General features: G+C 46.7%; 1 protein-coding gene across 6 annotated transcripts in view; it reads right to left on the bottom strand.

Annotated features, from left to right (window-relative positions):
• Positions 1-2,633: 2,633 nt before the first annotated feature.
• PML (PML nuclear body scaffold) overlaps positions 2,634-18,072 on the bottom strand; it is a 17,882-nt gene continuing 2,443 nt past the window's right edge. For 3 of the 6 annotated variants that reach the window (XM_084816863.1, XM_084816862.1, XM_084816865.1), the window contains exons 2-6: positions 17,188-17,665; positions 12,466-13,052; positions 11,198-11,247; positions 9,586-9,684; positions 7,749-8,176 (exon numbers count right to left, since the gene is read on the bottom strand). In XM_084816863.1, coding sequence (XP_084672989.1) covers positions 7,832-8,176; positions 9,586-9,684; positions 11,198-11,247; positions 12,466-13,052; positions 17,188-17,663 — 1,557 coding nt within the window. In that variant the 5' untranslated portion in view covers positions 17,664-17,665 and the 3' untranslated portion in view covers positions 7,749-7,831. Of the gene's footprint in view, positions 4,965-6,342; positions 6,490-7,748; positions 8,177-9,585; positions 9,685-11,197; positions 11,248-12,465; positions 13,053-17,187; positions 17,666-18,072 lie in introns of those variants that run through there. The other 3 variants (XM_084816866.1, XM_084816867.1, XM_084816868.1) reach the window with 3 other exon arrangements.

The raw sequence follows: 18,072 nt of genomic DNA, 5'->3' as shown, positions 1-18,072 counted from the left end.
TTTCTGTCACAAAGCAGCCAGCTCAATAGAAACTCTTGTGCTGGGTTGCAAGGCAAAGGCTTGATAGTAAGTCAAACCTTTGTGTTAAACTGATTTTTAGCAATTAGGAGATTGCGGGTAAACAGCACTGATTTTTTTTTTCGCTCTTTCAGTCATTGAAAAACAAAACAACATTGCTATTAAGTTGGGGAGGGGAATGGGTGAGAGAGAATTCCTGGGTGTCTGTGTGACTGGGTGTGTATGAGGGAGAGATTGTGAAGTGCGGGGGGGGGGGACATTTGTGGCTTTCAGTGGGACCAGACTAGGGATATTAGTTCTCAAAAGTATTTGTTCCAATTGCCTTATTTTTATAGCGCGTCTTCACATGGAACTTTTATCCTGCTATTGAGATTGGTTACTCCCGGCAATTTGCGGGCCCTTTAGATGATGCCGTCAACCTCCAGAGCATCTCCCGCACTAAGAGAGCAATCCTATGGCCGCTAGTCCATAGCGCCCGCCCAGCCCAGCCGCTTCCCCCACTGCCTGGATCCCTGTGAAGAGACTCGACGGCGGACCTGCCTCTCTCTGGAGCGATGAGCGCCTCCTCCGCGCCCGCAGGTTGCCGGAGCCTCGCCCTGCCTCGCCCACCAACCCAAGTCCCAACCTGTGACCCTCCTCAGACTTCTCCACCCAGCGGGCTCAAGCCAGCCCCCCACTCACCATTTCACCGTGGGCTCCAAGAGGGACTCTTTAGGGGGGCAGAGTCACCGAGAGGGACCCCTGGACCAGGTGAAGCCTGCACAGCTCCAGGCATGGAAGCGGAGAGTCCATCAAGCCCCCAGCCCAGCCCAGCCCAGCCCAAGGCAAGCGGGATCTCGGCGGGGTGCCTCCTTACTCCGGGCTGGTCCTCCTCACCCTCGCAAGGGGAACTGGCGTGCGTGCCTGGTGCTAAGTTTGCCTGACGACCCACGACACCTGAAGCTGACGCTCCCTTACCTGGCCCAGTCAACCCTTTCTCTCTCTCTCTCTCTCTCTCTCTCTCTCTCTCTCTCCCCCCTCACCCAACCACCTCAATTCTAACCCAGTTTTAAAAAAATAAAAAATTGTTCTCTTTACTTTGCTCAGTTGTACCAAAACTGCCGGGCTTTCTCCTGGGTCTGTGTTATTCTTCTCTCTTGCTTCCCATGATTCTGTTTTAACATGATGACAGTCCTTCTATCCAATAATAAACTTTCTCCACTGTTTAACGTAAGGGTTGACCTATAAATTGTATATTAAACACGGTTGGAAACTAATCTTGGGACATAGAGACGGAACCTTTGGGTGACCTGAGGATATATTTTGAGGCCAGTGGTGTGATTTTTTTTTAGGATAACAAGGAGATTGGGGGCCCAAATAGAGGAAAAACAACACATGGGGTCAAGGGTTAGAAGCTCATACAGTCCAAGTACATTCCTGAGGTTTGGCAACTGAGAAAAGAACTATGTCGATGTTATGGCAAAGCGGACGCCAAGTCGGGAAGCAACAGCTCAAAGAGTCATCTGGCATCAACCAATCATGAGGGACAGGAGTTCTACACCACTTGTTACACAAACCAAGGAAAAAGAAGAGGATCAAAGAGAAGACCAAAATAAGCCAGATTTCATTATCCCAATATCCCAACTCCATTTCTCAATTCCTTGAACCATTGTCACAGTGATTGACTGTGTAGCCACCTTCAGAGCCAATCTGCATAGACTCGTATTAGATGAATTAAGCCAAGAACTCCATTAAGTGAAGAGAATCTTCACTGCCTGAGACCTGGATTATCTGTAACAGGAATTTATTATTTTTTTATTTATTACATTTATATTCCACCTTTCTTCCATTGTGGAATGCAAGGTGGCTACATGTGGTTCCCAGATGGTGTCCCCTCCAAGCACTGACTAGACCCAGACCTGCTTAGGTTCAGCAAGGTTGCTGCCTCCTGTGCCTTCAGACCATGTCTTGGGACCATTTTGACAGTAAATAAAGGAATTGTAGTTTTACGGTGTGATGTATTTGTGGAGTGGGTGCTCCGGTGGAAAATCAGACAGGACATTCCGCTAACTTCCCTGAAACAATGTTCTGCACAACTCAGGGGTGCAAAAGGAATGTGGTCTCCTTGGAGGATACCCACTAGCTGATTTCTGATGGGTTATCTAGCACCAAGTGGTTAGTAGGTTGATTTGGGGGGAAAGAATGCTGGACCCCCGATCTCACCCAGCAAGATATGTGATCTGATCCAGCAAGTCATATTCAGGTTCTCTGAACATGAGTTAATTTCACCTTCAGGCAGGGGTGTTGAACCTCTTTCAGACCGAGGGCCCAATTCCATTTCAGAGAAGCTCTCGGGGGCCACATTTCAGTGGTGGGTGAGGCTGCATTCGAAAGTAGGAGGGCCAAAAGGGGGGGACGACCTGTGCTATAGCTGGGACAACACCAAATGATTGGTGGGCAGCAGAATGGGGGCAGAGCTGAGGGGAGGGGGTCTTCTGGGGAACCCTGGAGAGCTGAATTTGGCCTCCAGGAGGGAGGCAGGATTTGGTGGCTTCCTGGCTTTTGTGCAGGTAATTTCTGGGGATGTACTTTTTTTGCACCTAACAGCACTAAGATGTGACAAGCTACCCATGTTATGATCCCCACTTCTACACCAGATCCAGTCACTTTATTTATTTACTGTACTTTTAAACCAAAGTTCTCTGGACGCTGTACAATACATTAAAAAAACATAAAATACAGGCATTCGAACAAGGAATAAAATGAGTGCGGAATACAAAAAAAAAAAGAAGTATCAGCAAAGAATAAAACCATTCAATTGCATAAAACCAAATTAAAACCAGCAGCGGAATAAACGTATTCAAAAAAAGCCAGTTCTTACAATGCCTGGGATAATTTTTTTTAAAATTCAGAAAGAAACCATGAAGACAGAAGACAGGGGCTACAAGACTGTGGGCTGTACCACTTCATGCCACAGCTGGCGAATCATGTTCTGTGATGGTGCCGCAGTGAAGACAGCCTTGTTTGCCCAGGTATTTTTAAGCTGGTTTGATCAATTCTGCCTCTGGCATTAGGGATTTGTTGCCTCTAGCTCTGATGTCATAGGAAGGATGTGCGTTCATTTGCAAAACTTTATTATTATTTTATTTTTATTATGTCAGTTTTGATTCCATTGGTTGATTTGCGAAACTTTCCCTTGAACAACTGGAAAAGCAGTGTTCCAAGTATGGCAAATAACCAAGAGATCAGAGATACAGGGAACAGCTAGGAAAGAGAAAGGAAATGATCAAGCGGTAATGGCTGCTTCGGTCGAACCGGAGTTCAAATTGGATCTAGGAAAATGAAACGCAAGAAGAGCCCTGCTGGATCAGACGAGAGGCCCATGAAGTCCAGCTTCTCCTTTCCTACAGTGGCCTACCAGATGCCTCAGGAAGCCCACAACATGGCATGATGGCAATAACCTCCTCCTCCATTGTCCTCCCAACCTCTGGAGAGCCCATCTAGCCGTCATGAGTAACAGCCTCCTTCACAAATTGATCTAACCCCCGCCCCCTTTAAAACTAACTAAGGCAGCAGTGAGCACCACACCTTGTGCAGGTGAATTCCATAAATTTATGCGCTGGAATTCGGACTGGCACCACTGCCTTCGTGCTCTGCTTGGGGCTTCCCAGAAGCATCTAATTGACCATGGTGGGGAAATAGGATGTTGGACTAGATGGACCATTGGTCTAGGCATGCTTGGGGATTTTTAGTCCTTTTTTAAGGGAACGGAGCCAATCTACAGATCAGAAACGTGGTAAGCCTTGGGTTCTTGCACTTTTTACAAGACTGTTCCCAGCTTACACCAGAAGTATGTACCATTTGGCTTACACCAAAATGTGTATAAAATGAGTATAAAATGTGTATTTTAGGGTAAAATGCATATTTTATTCAAAAAGTTGTTTTTAAAGAGCTCATTAATTTTCACGTGCATGTTGTTGTTTAAATTGAAGACCAATGCAGAAACAAGACAGAACAGACTTATGAATAAACACACGCAGAACTGAGATGGACTGAAAAGGGGCCGATCTGTCTGTCCCTACACCTGCGGTCTGATGACCTGAAAGGACTGCTGTCTTTTACATCCCCAATTCTCTAACGCAAATTTGAGCAGAAAGTTCAGTGTGGACAATGCTCTTTGATTTCTTCCTGCCTCCTGCTTCTACATGACGGAGGAATACAAAGATCAAATGGGTGTGGAGAGAGGACCATGGAAGGAGTTGCAAGCAAGCAATTTCCATGTTTTAAACCGATTTGTAGCAATAATTCCTTACAAAGTTCCTATAATAGTCATAATAATAACAACGAAGAGATGAATGTGGGACAGGACAGGGAAAATCTAGCTGTTTGAACACTGTTGCCTGCCCTCGGTTCTTCTAGTCGCCAACCAAAAGGAGAAGTAGAGAGCAGTAGCAGGCTATTCTGGGGGAGCGGTGGAGGGATGGCAGATAATGCCTCAGCCACCGCTCTCATCGGAATGAGAACTAGATGCCGAGCTTGCATGTTCGTGCTCAGCAGACCAACCAGATTCTGTGGTCCGGCAGCCTGCAGAACGCATCTGCGCTGCTGTGCCTGGCAGATGCTCGGTGCAACCGCGTTGCCTGAAGGCATTTGTGCTGGACAGCCGGTGGGTCGTGAGGAGCAGGCAGGCCTAGGCACAGCCCAACACGATACTGCACTAGTACAACTGCCTGGATAAAACTGTGAGCACACAAGTTGTGAGAACGACCCGGAGCAGGGCACCGGCAAGCCGGGAGGTGGCAGTCGAGTGGGGGCAGAAAGCAAGCCACCTTGGCAAGCGAGGTCCGTGATCGGGAGAGGCGCGGAATGAAAGCATTTGAGACCATTCTATTGCGGCCGACGCAGGTCTATTGCGGCCGACGCACACTCGGCTCACCGGGGTTCCTTGCAGAAGAGATAAATGGTCACTGAAAAAGAAAAGAAAAATGGAGTGCAGTGAGAATTCTCACCCAACAGACCTCGTGGGGGCAGGTAAAATCAGAAGACCCCTGATGGATGAGACCAAAGACACATCTAATCCAGCATCCAGACTCCCCACTAGCCAAAAACCCTCCAGGAAGCCAACATGTAGGACGTAAAGGCAATAGACAGCCTGCATGTTTGTCACTGGCATCTCATCTTTGGGAGTCATACTGCCTCTGAACATGGAGGTTCCATCCTATCTCTTTGGGATAACAGCTACAAAGACCCATCTAAGAATACAAGAGCAGCCTCAGGGGCATTGCTCGGCTTGGTCCCAGGGGGCCCCAACCCCAAGTTGATTTTCTGCAGCCCCGGATCTATACCCTAGGGACCCAAACATCCACTGGTGCCAATGGAAGGCTTTTTTCTCTACTGAACTGCCATGCAAGGGGGCAAATTTCAAGGGGGGGGGGTTACAGCTGGGGAGGAAAGGGTTTACCCACCTTCCCACATGCTGCAATGCCTCCCAGCCCCCTCCCAGATAGCAATTATGTTTAGAAAAAAAATATTTCCATTGGTGCCAATAAGATGTTTTACCCAAGCTTAGCTGCTGTGTGTGTGGGGGGGGTATATTTCCAGGGGGATCACATTTGGGGAGGGCCCTGAATCTTTTAGCAATGGCCCAGGAAGCCCTTCTGGACCAAGGGTCCATGTAGTCCAGCCTTCCCCAACCTGGTGCCTTCTGGATGTGTTGGACTACAAGGCCCATCACACCCAGCCAGCACAGGCATGTAGGACAAGCCTGTAGTCCAACACATCTGGGGTGCGCCTGGCTTCAGAAGGCTGATCCAGTCCAACATCTTGTCTTTGCAGTAAAGACAACAGGCTAGATTCCACTGAATGATCATGGCTAAATCACTTGGGGGGAACCACAAGGTTTGCAGAAGTATGAAAAAGGAGCGGGGGAGAACAAAATAGCCCTATGAGGCCTAAGCGTGCTCAGTAGCCACAGGACTCTGAATGTCTTTTGAGTCCAGGAAACCGAAAACTGGGAGAGGAATGGAATGGAGTAACCTGGAAAAACAGAATGGAGTAACCTGGAAAAACAGAATGGAGTAACCGTTTTTTAGAATAACACATTTTTAATATGGTGTTTTATTCTTTGATCTTTTTATCTTTTATTATTCACTGCTCCAGAAACTGTTTAGATGTGGAGAGGTATATAAATGTTGTAAATAAAATAAAATAAGGGCCTGGCTGGCTACCTGGAACCCTAAACTGAAACACTCCATGCTGCACCATTTTGTTGCAGGTCCCACTTGTCTCCTCTCCATCATCCCATGAGGCACTGCGCCTCTTGGATGACATCGGTGGGTCCCTGGGTTGCTGCAGAACTATCCATGTCATCTTACTCCTCTGCAAGGGATGTCGTTCTAAATGCAACAGCTACCGACAAGGGCCTTCCTTTCACACTCACCATCTAGTCGTCTTCAGTGTCCTCGGAACTGCTGATCACGATGCTGGTAACCTCTGCAAGCAGACCGACGAATGGCAATCAGTGTCACATGCACACACCTAGGGGACCCAGTCTGCTTTATGGGGGATGTTTAGCAGCGGTGCCAGATCAGAGACGAGGAGAGTTTGCAAAGGGCTCGCCCAAACCTCTCACTTCAGAGCATCCCCACTTCTGTTGTGCCTGTTTGCCTGCTTCTAAAGCAGCCGATGAATTATAAGCAGACTGTGATGTCACATGTATATATGTTATGAATCTGGAAAGGGTGGTGGTGAAATGCTATACGTAGATAGGGAACAGTGCCTGTGGAGTTCAGATAGGGAACAGATAGGGAAGAGATAGATAGGGATTGTGAGGAGATACATAGTGTCTAGGACCTGTGTTTATAGGATTAGAGTGGTGATGGAGCGTGTGTGTGAGAAAGAGGATATATAGAAGGTTTTAAAGTGACTTATGACTAGGGATGTCAGAGAATTCCGCCACGGACTGAAATGGGATCGAATTCCCATCAGTCTGTGCCACGGAATCCTCTGCGGAACGGCACCACGAGGTCCTGTGGAGCCAGCAGTCATGCGGCTTTTTTTTTCGTCATCCGCAAAGAGTCACGGAATTTTCATAAATAAAAACGCAATGTAGTATATTGCGATAATACGTAACTTTTTTTTAAATGACTTGTGCTCACCACCTTGTTTGTGGGTGTTCTTTTTAAATTGAAATCCTCCCTCTCCGTTTACTTTCAGCCAAAACACTTCTTCTTCCTAGGGGATTCCCAAAAGAAGGCTGTCTTAGGTGTGCCTGAGCAATAAACTCTTTGTTTAAAGCAGGAGCGGCATGGTCATTTTAAAAGGTTTTTTCTTTCTTTAACACAGCGTTGCTTTAAACAAAGAGTTTATCGCTCAGGCACACCTAAGACAGCCTTCTTTTGGGAAGCCCCTAGAAAGAGGAAGCATTTTGGCTGAAAGTAAACGGAGAGGGAGGATTTCAATTAAAAAAACCAAAACAGAAATATTTACGAAAAACAGCGATTCTTACAGAAGTTATGCAGACTCACAGAGACGGCTGGGCACTGGAATTACGGTTTTTGGTATGGATTTATCTTCGTTATTTTCGCAGCGGAAAAAAAAGAGGAGAATTCCGGGGGCTTGTGAATGCAAGCAGCACTGAAGGTACACAACTCGTACATCCCTACTTAGGATCCATTGAAATAAATGGGACTTAACTTAGCCATGACTAATTTAAATCCCATTCATTTCAGTGGCTCTACTTTAAGTAGGACTAACATGGGATGTAGCCCTCTGTCCCAGCTGTATCAGTCAAATGCAGTTTCAGAGAGCCACAGGTTTAAGAGTTCCAAGTGGGTCAGGTCTGAATCTGGCAAAGTCCCTGCACTAACCTCCCATGGAAAAATCCCACACTGGCTTCTTCAAGCTCCACTTCTTCCCTCCTCCTACCTGATTCACAGATCTCAGGGGGAGAATTCGCCACGACCTCCACCGTATGGACAGCCCCTCTCGGCTCTCGTTCAGGGGCCGATTCGCAGACGAGGCAGGGCGCAGAGCTCGTCACAACCTCCTGGATGTGCCTGCTGGAGGTTCCCCCAGCCTCACGGTCATGGTCTTCCAGCTTCATCATTTTAGGGGAGGCCTGAGTGGACTTTTCGTTTTGGCTCATCCGTCGCTTCACTGGGGAAGTCATCGACGTGGCCTGAAAAGCAAGCGCAAAATGTTGATGGCCCTTTCTGCAGATGCCCCTGTCCAATGAGGTGAGGCGGGTCGCCGGGGTAGATGTCTGGTACCAATGGGTAGCCTACCGAGTGGCCTATTTTTTTATGGAATTTTTCAAAGTAACAACAAACAGCGACAAATCCAAATACACCACACATGAGTCAATTTGTTTACAGTCTTTCTGATCACTCAGGATCTCTATTTGGTACAATCAAGATTATCTGATAAAATTATCACTCATCATCCTAATACAGCACGCCATTAGAGTTCCGTGTGTCTTAGGAGGCTGCTGTACATTCTTCTCAATATTAGCGAATTCAGTAAATAGACACCATATTCCATTAAAAGTGTCAATTTTGTGGGTTATTCAACCCATGAATTGTGGGGGGGCGGGGGCAAACAAGCAAGCTGCCTCCAGCGCTCATTTCTACTTTCGGTAACCCACCTACGATCACCCTGTTCGTAGGTTGCGAGTGTGACATCCAAACCTGGACACTCTGGGTTGGTTAGGGGTTAAACAATTTTGTGAATTGTTTCAGTTTCTCCAATAGGGCAAGGTCCCAAATTTTCTGTTCTGATATGATAAGAGAAAGCTGATTTGCTGATTTCCAGTTAGCAGCTATGACCAACCTGGCTGCTGTCCAGAAAAAAGTCAAGAGCTCTTCATGTCTTATTTGTGCATTAGAGTCCATATAAAGAGATAGTAGTCCCGGTTTTGCAGATCCTATGATACCTTGTTGCGTGACCTCACCGGCAAAGGCAAAGACCTGGACCCAAAACCTTTGCACCAATGGGCAATCCCTCCACATATGCAGGTAGGTGCCTCTAGTTACTCTGTACCTCCAAAAACTAGGGTTCACATTACAATTAAAATAGCTCTGCTTTACTGGTGCAACATACCCTCTGTGGATTTTCTTTCACTCTATATGACGCAGACTTCATGGGGACCTTAGAACATAGTATGGCCTATTTTTAAAAGTATGTCCAGCCTTTCTAGTTATTATTATCTTGGGGACTCCATATTTCACCGTTTCCTTGCGTTATGTATTTGATTTGTACCCTGCCTTTCTATCCAGAAAATGGCACTCAAGAGAGCTGATAATACTAGATAAATAAAAATGAATTCAAATACTAATAAAACAAATGTACTGAAACACAATCAAAAACACAATCACAGAATAAAAACAGTGTCCAGACCAAAAGATCCACTTATACGCCAAAGGCTTCTTTGAATAAAAAGTTCGTGCCACACAGCAGGAGGGCAATGTAAATGTTGTTTTTATTTCTGCTAAAGGAAGGTGCCCACAGGAGAAGCTGGGGGAACTTGTCGGAGGACAGAAGACTGAAGGACAGAAGAAATGAAACCATTAGAACTAGCAGAGGACTTACAAAGCCACAAGGCGTCTTTGCGAGGCTTAGAGTGTACGTTGGTGTGGGCACGTGCATCCCTTGAGGCCTTGGCTGGATTTTCTCGTCCTGAAGAACTTCCTGGATGCAAAAGTAACAAGAGCAGAAATTCAGAGCACCTGAAGGCCAAGACGGACTGTAGCTGAACTGGGCTCCCTTGACGGTTACCTGGGAGCAGGAAGGACCGAGAAAATAAATGTCGATCCTGGCTAAGCAGTTGGGAAATGTCGTACACACTGATCACACATAACGATAAGCCAGGAATCCTGGCTTATTAAACCAGAATGTAAGCGAACTGCAGGCTGGTGTCCTCAGCGACTCTTCCCTTTCACGAGTGGATAAACAATGGAATCAGTGGAGGCTGTTTTCCTTTTTTTTAACCCCCCCCCCGCCCCCCATGGGGGATAGAATGGTGGGGGGAGATTTTTAGAAAAAACCTCCCAGAGCACCATGGTCCCAGTCCAAACTGGGACCATGCATGCTTGCACAAGAGTAAGAAAAACAATCACACATCGCTCCACTATGCGTGATTGGCTGCACATTTAATTTGGAAGGGGCCATTTAGGCTACTGAGTCCCACCCCTTGCTCAGTGCAGGAATCCATTTCAAAGCATCCCTGACAGATGGCTGTCTAGTCTCTGCTTGAGTAACTCCAGCAAAGGAGAACCCACCACCTCTCTAGGCAATTGGCTCCCTTCTCTGACACTCTTACTGTTAGGAAGTTTTTCCTAATGTTCAACCCAAATCTGCCTGCCTGTAACTTAAGCCCATTGTTTCATGTCCTACAGTCCTGGATGGCAGAGAACAGGTTGCGGCCCTCTTCGGTGTGACCTTTTACGTATGTGAAAAGTGCTATCATCTTTCCCCTCAGTCCTCCCTTCTCAAGGCTAACACATACCCAGTTCCTTCCATCTTTCCTTGTAAGACTTAGTTTCCAGTCTCCTGATCATCCTCTTTCTCCTTCTCTGAAGATGTCCTAATTTATCTGAACCCTTCTTAAAGTATAGTGCCCAGAATTGAGCACAGTATTCAAGGTGAGGTCTGACCAGCATAGAGCAGAATGGAACAATTACTTCCCATGATTTTGAAACTATTGATGCAACCTAAAATTGCATTTGCCTTTTTTGCAGCTATATCACATGGCTGACTCATATCCAGCTTGTCATCAATTACAACTCCAATTTCCTTTTCACACGTTCCATTGCCAAGCCAGTTATCCCCCCTCTTATACCTGTGCTTTTGATTTCTTTTTCCTAAATGAAGAACTTCACACTTGTCTCTGTTAAATGTCATTCTGTTCTTTTCTGCCCAGTTTTCTAACCCCTCGAGATCATTTTGAATTGTGTTTCTGTCTTCTAAGAGATGAGCTATCCCACCCAGTTTTGTGTCACCTGCACTCCCTCCTCCTCCAAGTCCTTAATAAAATAGTTGAAGAGCACAAAGCCAATGGTTCCTCACTCTGGTTTGATGAGGAACCATTGACGTGCACTCTGTGAGTATGCTTCTCCAGCCAGCTGTGGATCCACGTAGTAGTTCAAGCCAACCATCTTTGACTAGGCGAAAGACTTCCACACGCCACACACACACAGCTCACCGAGTCGACCACTGGAGAAGCAGCCTGAGCAACAGAAGCTGTGCAAGCATCTACAAGAAGGAAAGAGAATGGAGCATTACATTTGTTTCAATGCAGCCTGTAGCCAAGACGTTTATGCCTCCCATTCTTAAGCTGAACCACAAGCCTACTGGCTGTTCAACAGCAAAGGCTAAATGGAGCACAGGGTAGTACCGGAGGACCACAGGAGAATCCAGTGACCCAGTTCGCACTCAGTGCCAATTTGTGAGTTATTCAACCCATGAACTGGCACAGGGAAGCTGCCTCTGGCTCACTCCTCACTCCCACTTTCAGCAAACAACCTATGATAGCCCTGTTCGTAGGCTGCAGGCGTGACATCCATACCTGGACCCTCTGGGTTGGTTAGGGGTTAAGCAACCAAGAACTGGCCCAAGAACAAAACACAGGCTGAAAACAGTCACAGTGGGGGGTAATTGCATCTCTCCTAGGAGGAAGGTCCACAAAAAAGGGAAGGTGGTATATAAATAAAACCCAATTTTTATATACCAATGGGTATATAAAAGTGGGTATATAAAAGTGGGTATAATAAAGGTGGCATATAAAAGTAAAAAAGGAATTATTAAAATTGTATATCACCGTAAGATGGGGTGGGCAACCTCAAGCCAGGGCCAAATCTGGCCCTTCTGGGGTCCCAGTCTGGCCCTCTGGGGTTCCCCAGAAGGCCACGCCCCCTTCCCTTGGCCCCACACTTTTTCCCCAACCACACATCACTTGCTGGTTTCCCAGCTTTTATGCAGTCCCCCACCCCCTGCCCAATGGTTAAAATGCCTCTCCCAGGGCTTGGTTACTGGGCAACAAGAGCTTTAAGCTACAATATGCTTGTATTTTTGGTCCCACCCCTTTTGCCTTCGGCCACGCCCACCACTGGAATGCGGCCCCCAAAGCCTTTTCCAGAATGGGATTCGGCCCTCCCGCTAAATGTTTCCTCACTCCTGCCCTAAGAGATATTAGCTACAGGGCAACCAATAGATCTTGGAAGAAGAAGAAGAAGAAGAAGAAGAAGAAGAAGAAGAAGAAGAAGAAGAAGAAGAAGAAGAAAGAGGAATGCCACCAGAGCCACCCACAGAGGAAGAGCCAGGAGAACTGGATGTCTGAAAGTGCCTCCTCACTTTTCTCTCCTTTCACTCTTGGAGTTCTCCTCCAAGAACTTCTACTTCTCCTCCAAGAACTCCTCCTCCTCTAAGAACTCCTCCAAGGAGTTATCCTCCAAGAACTCCAACCCTCCTCACCTCTCTCTCCTTTCACTCTCTTAAGGAGAGCTTGGAGTTCATCTTTGACTTCTGAAAAGTTCTCCGCCTGGACCCGGAAGCCCATCACAGGCAGCTTCTCCTTCTGGAGGTCGTCTAGGGCTTCCTTGATGAAGGGCTGCATGTCCATCACCTCTTGGTCCGAAGCAAAGAGGTTCATCTTCTCGACCAGCTGCTCACTGGACTCCATCCTCTTGACAACGCGCTCGGTGTAATGCAGCTTCTTCTCAATGTCCTCCCGTTCCTGGTGCAGCTGCCGGTCCACTTTCTCCAGGAGCTCGTCCCCTTTCTGCCGCAGCCACTGCATCATCTCTTCCACCTTCCCCTGGATCTGTTCTTGGGTCTCATTCCGCACTTTATCCAGCTGCTGCAACCGCTCATGGATGCTGCCATGGGTCTTCTTGTAAGCCCGCTTCTTCTCTGCCAGTTCCTCCTTGATCTTCCGCAGCTCCTCCTTACGGCTTTCGATTTCCGCCCGGATGTCACAGTAGAGCTTGGCGTTGTAGTGTTCTCCGTCCAGCAGGGCACAGTTGCAACACAGAGGTTTGCAGCACCCACGACAATAGATGCTGTCAGCACAAACACAGCATTTAAGAACAAACTGTATTCATTGATTTAAAACAATGTTGAGGCCGCCTTTCAGGGCAAGAACCCCTCAAGATGGTGTACAAGATTGTTTAAAAACACCATACAAAACAGGTACAGCAACAACATATTTGTTCAAAGTTCAATACAAACACAAGTTACTTTATATAGCAGCAACCTGGAAGACTAAACTAAAATGATCAAGGGGCTGGAGCATCTCCCCTATGAGAGAAAGTTACAACAGCTGGGATTGTTTAGCTTGGAAAAAAAAGGGGGTAAGGGGAGACATGATAGAGGTCTACAAAATTATGCATGGTGTGGCGAATGTGGATAGGGAGACATTTTTCTCCCTCTCTCAAAATACTAGAACCTAGTCGGGTCATCCTATGAAGCTGATTGGTGGGAGATTCAGGAGAGATAAAAGGAAGGACTTCTTCACACAGCGCATAGTTAATCTATGGAATTCACTACCACAGGATGTAGTGATGGCCACCATTTTGGATGGCTTTAAAAGGGGGTTGGACAAATTCCTGGAGGAAAATGCTATCAATGGCTACTAGTCTTGATGGCTATGTGCTACCTCCAGTACCAGAGGCAGTGAGCCTGTGTACACCAGTTGCTGGGGAACATGGGTGAGAGGGTGCTGTTGCACTCCTGCCCTTCTTATGATTTCCTGGTCGACAGCTGGTTGGCCACTGTGTGAACAGAATGCTGGACTAGGTGGACCCTTGCCCTGATCCAGCAGAGCTCTTCTTAAGAAAGCTGCTTCTCCAGCAACATCTGAATGGGATTGTAGAATACGGAAGATGGCAATCTTATCAGAATTAACTGATTGAAGAACAAGGAATGGGCAACAGATACATTTATTAAAAAAGGACGCGATTTGCAGTGTTCAGGAATAGGACAATATGACAGCAATATTCAACTTTATATTTCATTCTCCTTTACTGCAAAGCGTGTGTGTGTGTGTGTGTGTGTGTGCGCGCGCATGTGCGCAAAATATTTTTATTCGTAACAAAACATGATATAGTTCATTAATTTATTCACATATCACGTTAAGCCAGGGATGAGGAAACCATAAGCGCAGGGCTCAAATCTAGCCCTCTCTGGGTCCAAATTTGGCTCTCCGGCGTTCCCCAGATGGCAACAACTCCTTCCCCTGGTCCCATCCCCTTTCCCCCAACCAACAATTGTTTTGTAGTTTCCTGGCTTCCGTGCAGTTTTTTCCTCATTCTAAAAGCTTGAAATGTCCTCCTAAGGCTTTGTTACTGGGAGGAAGAGCTTTAGAGCGCAATTCTATGCATGTTTAGACAGAAGAAAGTCCCACAACTCCCAGCATTCCCCAGCCAGCTTTCTTCCCCAGGGACTTTCTTCTGTCGAAACATGCATAGGATTGTGTCCTTAAGCTACAGTATAATGGATTTTTTTTGTATTTTAGCCACGCCCTTTTGTCTTCAGCCCCACCCAGCACTGTAATTCAGCCCCCCAAGAGCTTTTTTAGAATTCAGTTCGGCCCTCAGGTTAAAAGAGGTTCCCCACCTTGCACTAAACCATAGTTTAGCATTATGGGTACAAGCAGAAAGCCGTCCAGGCAAAACCTTGGTCTGATGTACTCCCTCACTTCCCTCTCTACCTCCCACTTGGCCAGGAGGGGAAATAAACCAGGATTCGGTTTCACATTGCCCAATTCCTGAATTTCCATTACATGCAAATCAGGATCTGTGGCTTAAAAGAAACTCTAGTCACTTGCTAAACAAGCCAAATACAAACCCTGGGATTGTTTAACGAAGGAGAGCTAATTTTAAACCACAATTCCGGGTTCGCGTGAGATAGCGACGAGCCAGGAGTCGGCCAAAGCAAAATAGAAACCTGGTTTCTTCCTCTTCCCGACAGGGCAGGAGGAGGGAGGCCTGAGGCTGGCACTTTGTATGGGCTCCTTTCCGCTTCTGGGAATGAAATGGAGAAATCTGAAGGAGGGAGGCTAAGCTGGTTTCTTCTCTGCTGTATGACATGGGTGGCAAAGACTTTTTACTCAAGCAGGCTCTTGGCGTATAAACTAGTCCTGTGCCAAAACTTTCTCCGGCATTTTTTATTTTTTTTTTTCCATTCTCATTCAATTTGATAGAAGAGAAATTGCTTTCCAAAAGAAATTCAATGGTGAAGAAATTTTGGAGGAATTCTCATGGGTTAGGTTTGGGTTTCTTGGGCTTACCTTATTTAGAAAGCGACCGAGCCGAAATGTCCTATTTTTCATTGTACAATCATCTCTCTGTCCGCCTGAAGCCTCCTCAGCTTCCTTCACTTCAACTAAAGCCCAGTTTAAGGCACCATGAGGTAATTCCTCCCATCAGGCTTTTTCAGATCAGGATGTGCAGGCAAACTGGGAGGCTAGCTGTGATTAGGTGAGCTCAAAAATACCTCAAAGATAAATTATAACACATCCTGAATGAGGCAGAATAATGGAAACCTCTTTCATGGGGGGAGAAAAATTCAGGAAATTGGAGGACAGATTTTGGCAGAGCCCTAACTCCACCTCATCCCTGGAGCTGGACACAACACTACCCCCACATGCAAACTGGAGGCCAGCCTGCCAAGACAGTTGATTCTGTTGCAGCACAAAAAAACCCCAAAACCCTTCTCAAGAAAGAAAGAAGCTGTACTACAAGCCCTGCCATTGGGGATCCCTACCTGGGAGAAAATGTCGAGAATTTCTCCTCCCCCTGGAGAAATTCGGTGAAATGGTCTCCCAAATTTCTCTGCCCACAAGTAAGGTGGAGAATTTCAAGGGGCCATTTGCGCACAGCTCTAGTATAAACTACGGCTGTGCGAACTCACCCCCATCCAGGTTCTCTGGATGCCCCCGCTCGCCAGTCCCCTGACCATGCTTGAGCCCCTCTCCCACTCGGTGAGCAGCCTGCACTCACCCCAGCAACCTCATCGAGCTCCATGGTCGCCATTTTAAAAATAAAATAAAATGGTGATCGCAAAAATGTGCATGTTTCCGTATGCGCAAAATGCGTATTTTTGTGAATGCACATATTCACATGTGCAAAAATGTGCATTTTCACAAAATACACATATTCGCACATATGCAATTATGCGCATTTGCAAAAATGTGCATTTTCACATGTGCGCAAATATGCACATTTTTGCGATTGCCATTTTATTTCGCAAAAATGGCAGCCACGAAGCTTGACAAGGGCACCAGGGTGAGTGCAGGCCATTCGCCGAGCGCAGACAAGGGGCGAGCACACACAGGGGCTCAGCGAGTGGGGCTCAGAGGTGCCGGCAGAGGCGGTTCCACCAGATTCATCGGGTGCCCACACCACCCCTAGTATAAACTGGTCTCTTGCTAAAGCAGGTTCTGTTGCTAAACCAGGGACAGGCAACATGGTGCCCGTGGGCGCCAATAGGCCCCCGAGACCTTTTTTGGTGCCAGCCAAGGTGTCCTGCCCAGCCCACTTAAAACACACACATTTTCTTTCTGGGAGCTGGGATTCCTGAAAAATAAGTTTATGTTGGTACCGAAAACTGTGGGTTTGAAGGAGCTGCTTAGCATATTGGGGCTTGCAGTCCACCTCTGCCTTGTACTCAGTCTTTTGGGCAAGTTTCTTGTCCTTTGCCACACCTCCTATCTCAAATTGACAAATGTGCCCACAGCCCCCCAAAGATGCCAAACCCTATTCTATTGGATTGGAAGCTGTTTTTATTTATTTCGCTGTTGTGTGTTTTTTAAACTATGGGTAAAATCCAACCTAAGTGATGCTTAGATGAGACTCATTGAAATGAACTAGCCTTAAGTTAGTCATGATTCACTGAAGTCCTATTCATTTCAATGGGTCTGCTCAAAGGAGGACTTATGTTGGATTTTACTCTGTGTTTTAATCCATTTAAAATGTATTTATTGTTAAACTATTTAAATTTATCCATTTTATCCTCACAACAAGGTTGTTGTGAGTTTAAAATGGAGAGGAAGAGGATCATCTATGCCACCGTGGGCTCCTTGGAGGAAAAACTGGGATATAAAGGTGACGAATAAATAATGTGCCAAAAATGTATAAAAATGCTCACGAACGAGTAAAAAAACAAAGAATCTTTTTCCACCTTGAGCAGCATTACCTTACAACCTGGTTGTTGTGGCTGGGCTCTGAACAGAAGAGGTTGCTGGACTTCCTTGATCCCTCCAGGAAGTTCTTGGCAGTATCATTCTTCAGATCTATCAGCCTTTGGGACTCGTGGCTCTTCTGTTTCAAGTACCACTGGTGGGCTTCATGACATTTCAAGCAGAGGAACTCCTCACACTCAGAGCACCAAAACTCTGCTCCGCCTTTGCAGCGGTTGCACACCAGGTCTCTCTCACTGGCAATCTTCTGGTACGTGTTTAGCTTCGCCTGCAAGTTGGCAAAGAGAAGGTTGTCCTGGAAGGGAGCCCCTCCGGCACGCTGGATGGAAATCCGGCAGACAGGGCATCGGCCAATGGGCTTGCTCTCTTCGAGGCATTCTGTGCAGAGGGTGTGAAGGCAGGCCAGGAGTTTGGGGTTCTTGGCTTCCCCCCGGCATTTCTCGCACAATAAAAACTGAAATTCTTCCTCCATCCCTTGGGAAAGGAGAGGGGGAAAGCTGGTTAGGATCAAGGATCATTGTAAGCTTCTTCTCGTGGCTAAAGTGTCAGAGGGCTTGAACCAAGGAATCTGGCTGCAGAGGCTAAGCGCTATATAAAAACCTCCCAATGTAGACAAGACTTTGGCCTGTAAAATGACTGGATTTTACTGACATTGTTTGGACGTAATACAACAGCTTCCAGCAACAACGACCTACAAATGCCACATTCGTCAGCTGTTACCATGATGTGCAAACCCAGGCACTTGGGCTTGTTCATGGGTTAAACAACCCCAATTTAACCCATGGTTTGTTCTTGGTTTAACCTGGGGTTGTTTAACCCACATGCAGCATTTGTAGGTGGCTGTTGCTGGAAACCAGAAGCAGACTCTACGAGGGCAATAT

Source organism: Heloderma suspectum, chromosome 11, assembly GCF_057233095.1.
Source record: "Heloderma suspectum isolate Gila_16-S chromosome 11, 16-S_ref, whole genome shotgun sequence".
NCBI lineage: Eukaryota > Metazoa > Chordata > Lepidosauria > Squamata > Helodermatidae > Heloderma > Heloderma suspectum.
Note: the sequence above shows the minus strand (reverse complement) of the source record. Positions and strands in the feature narration are given on the sequence as shown.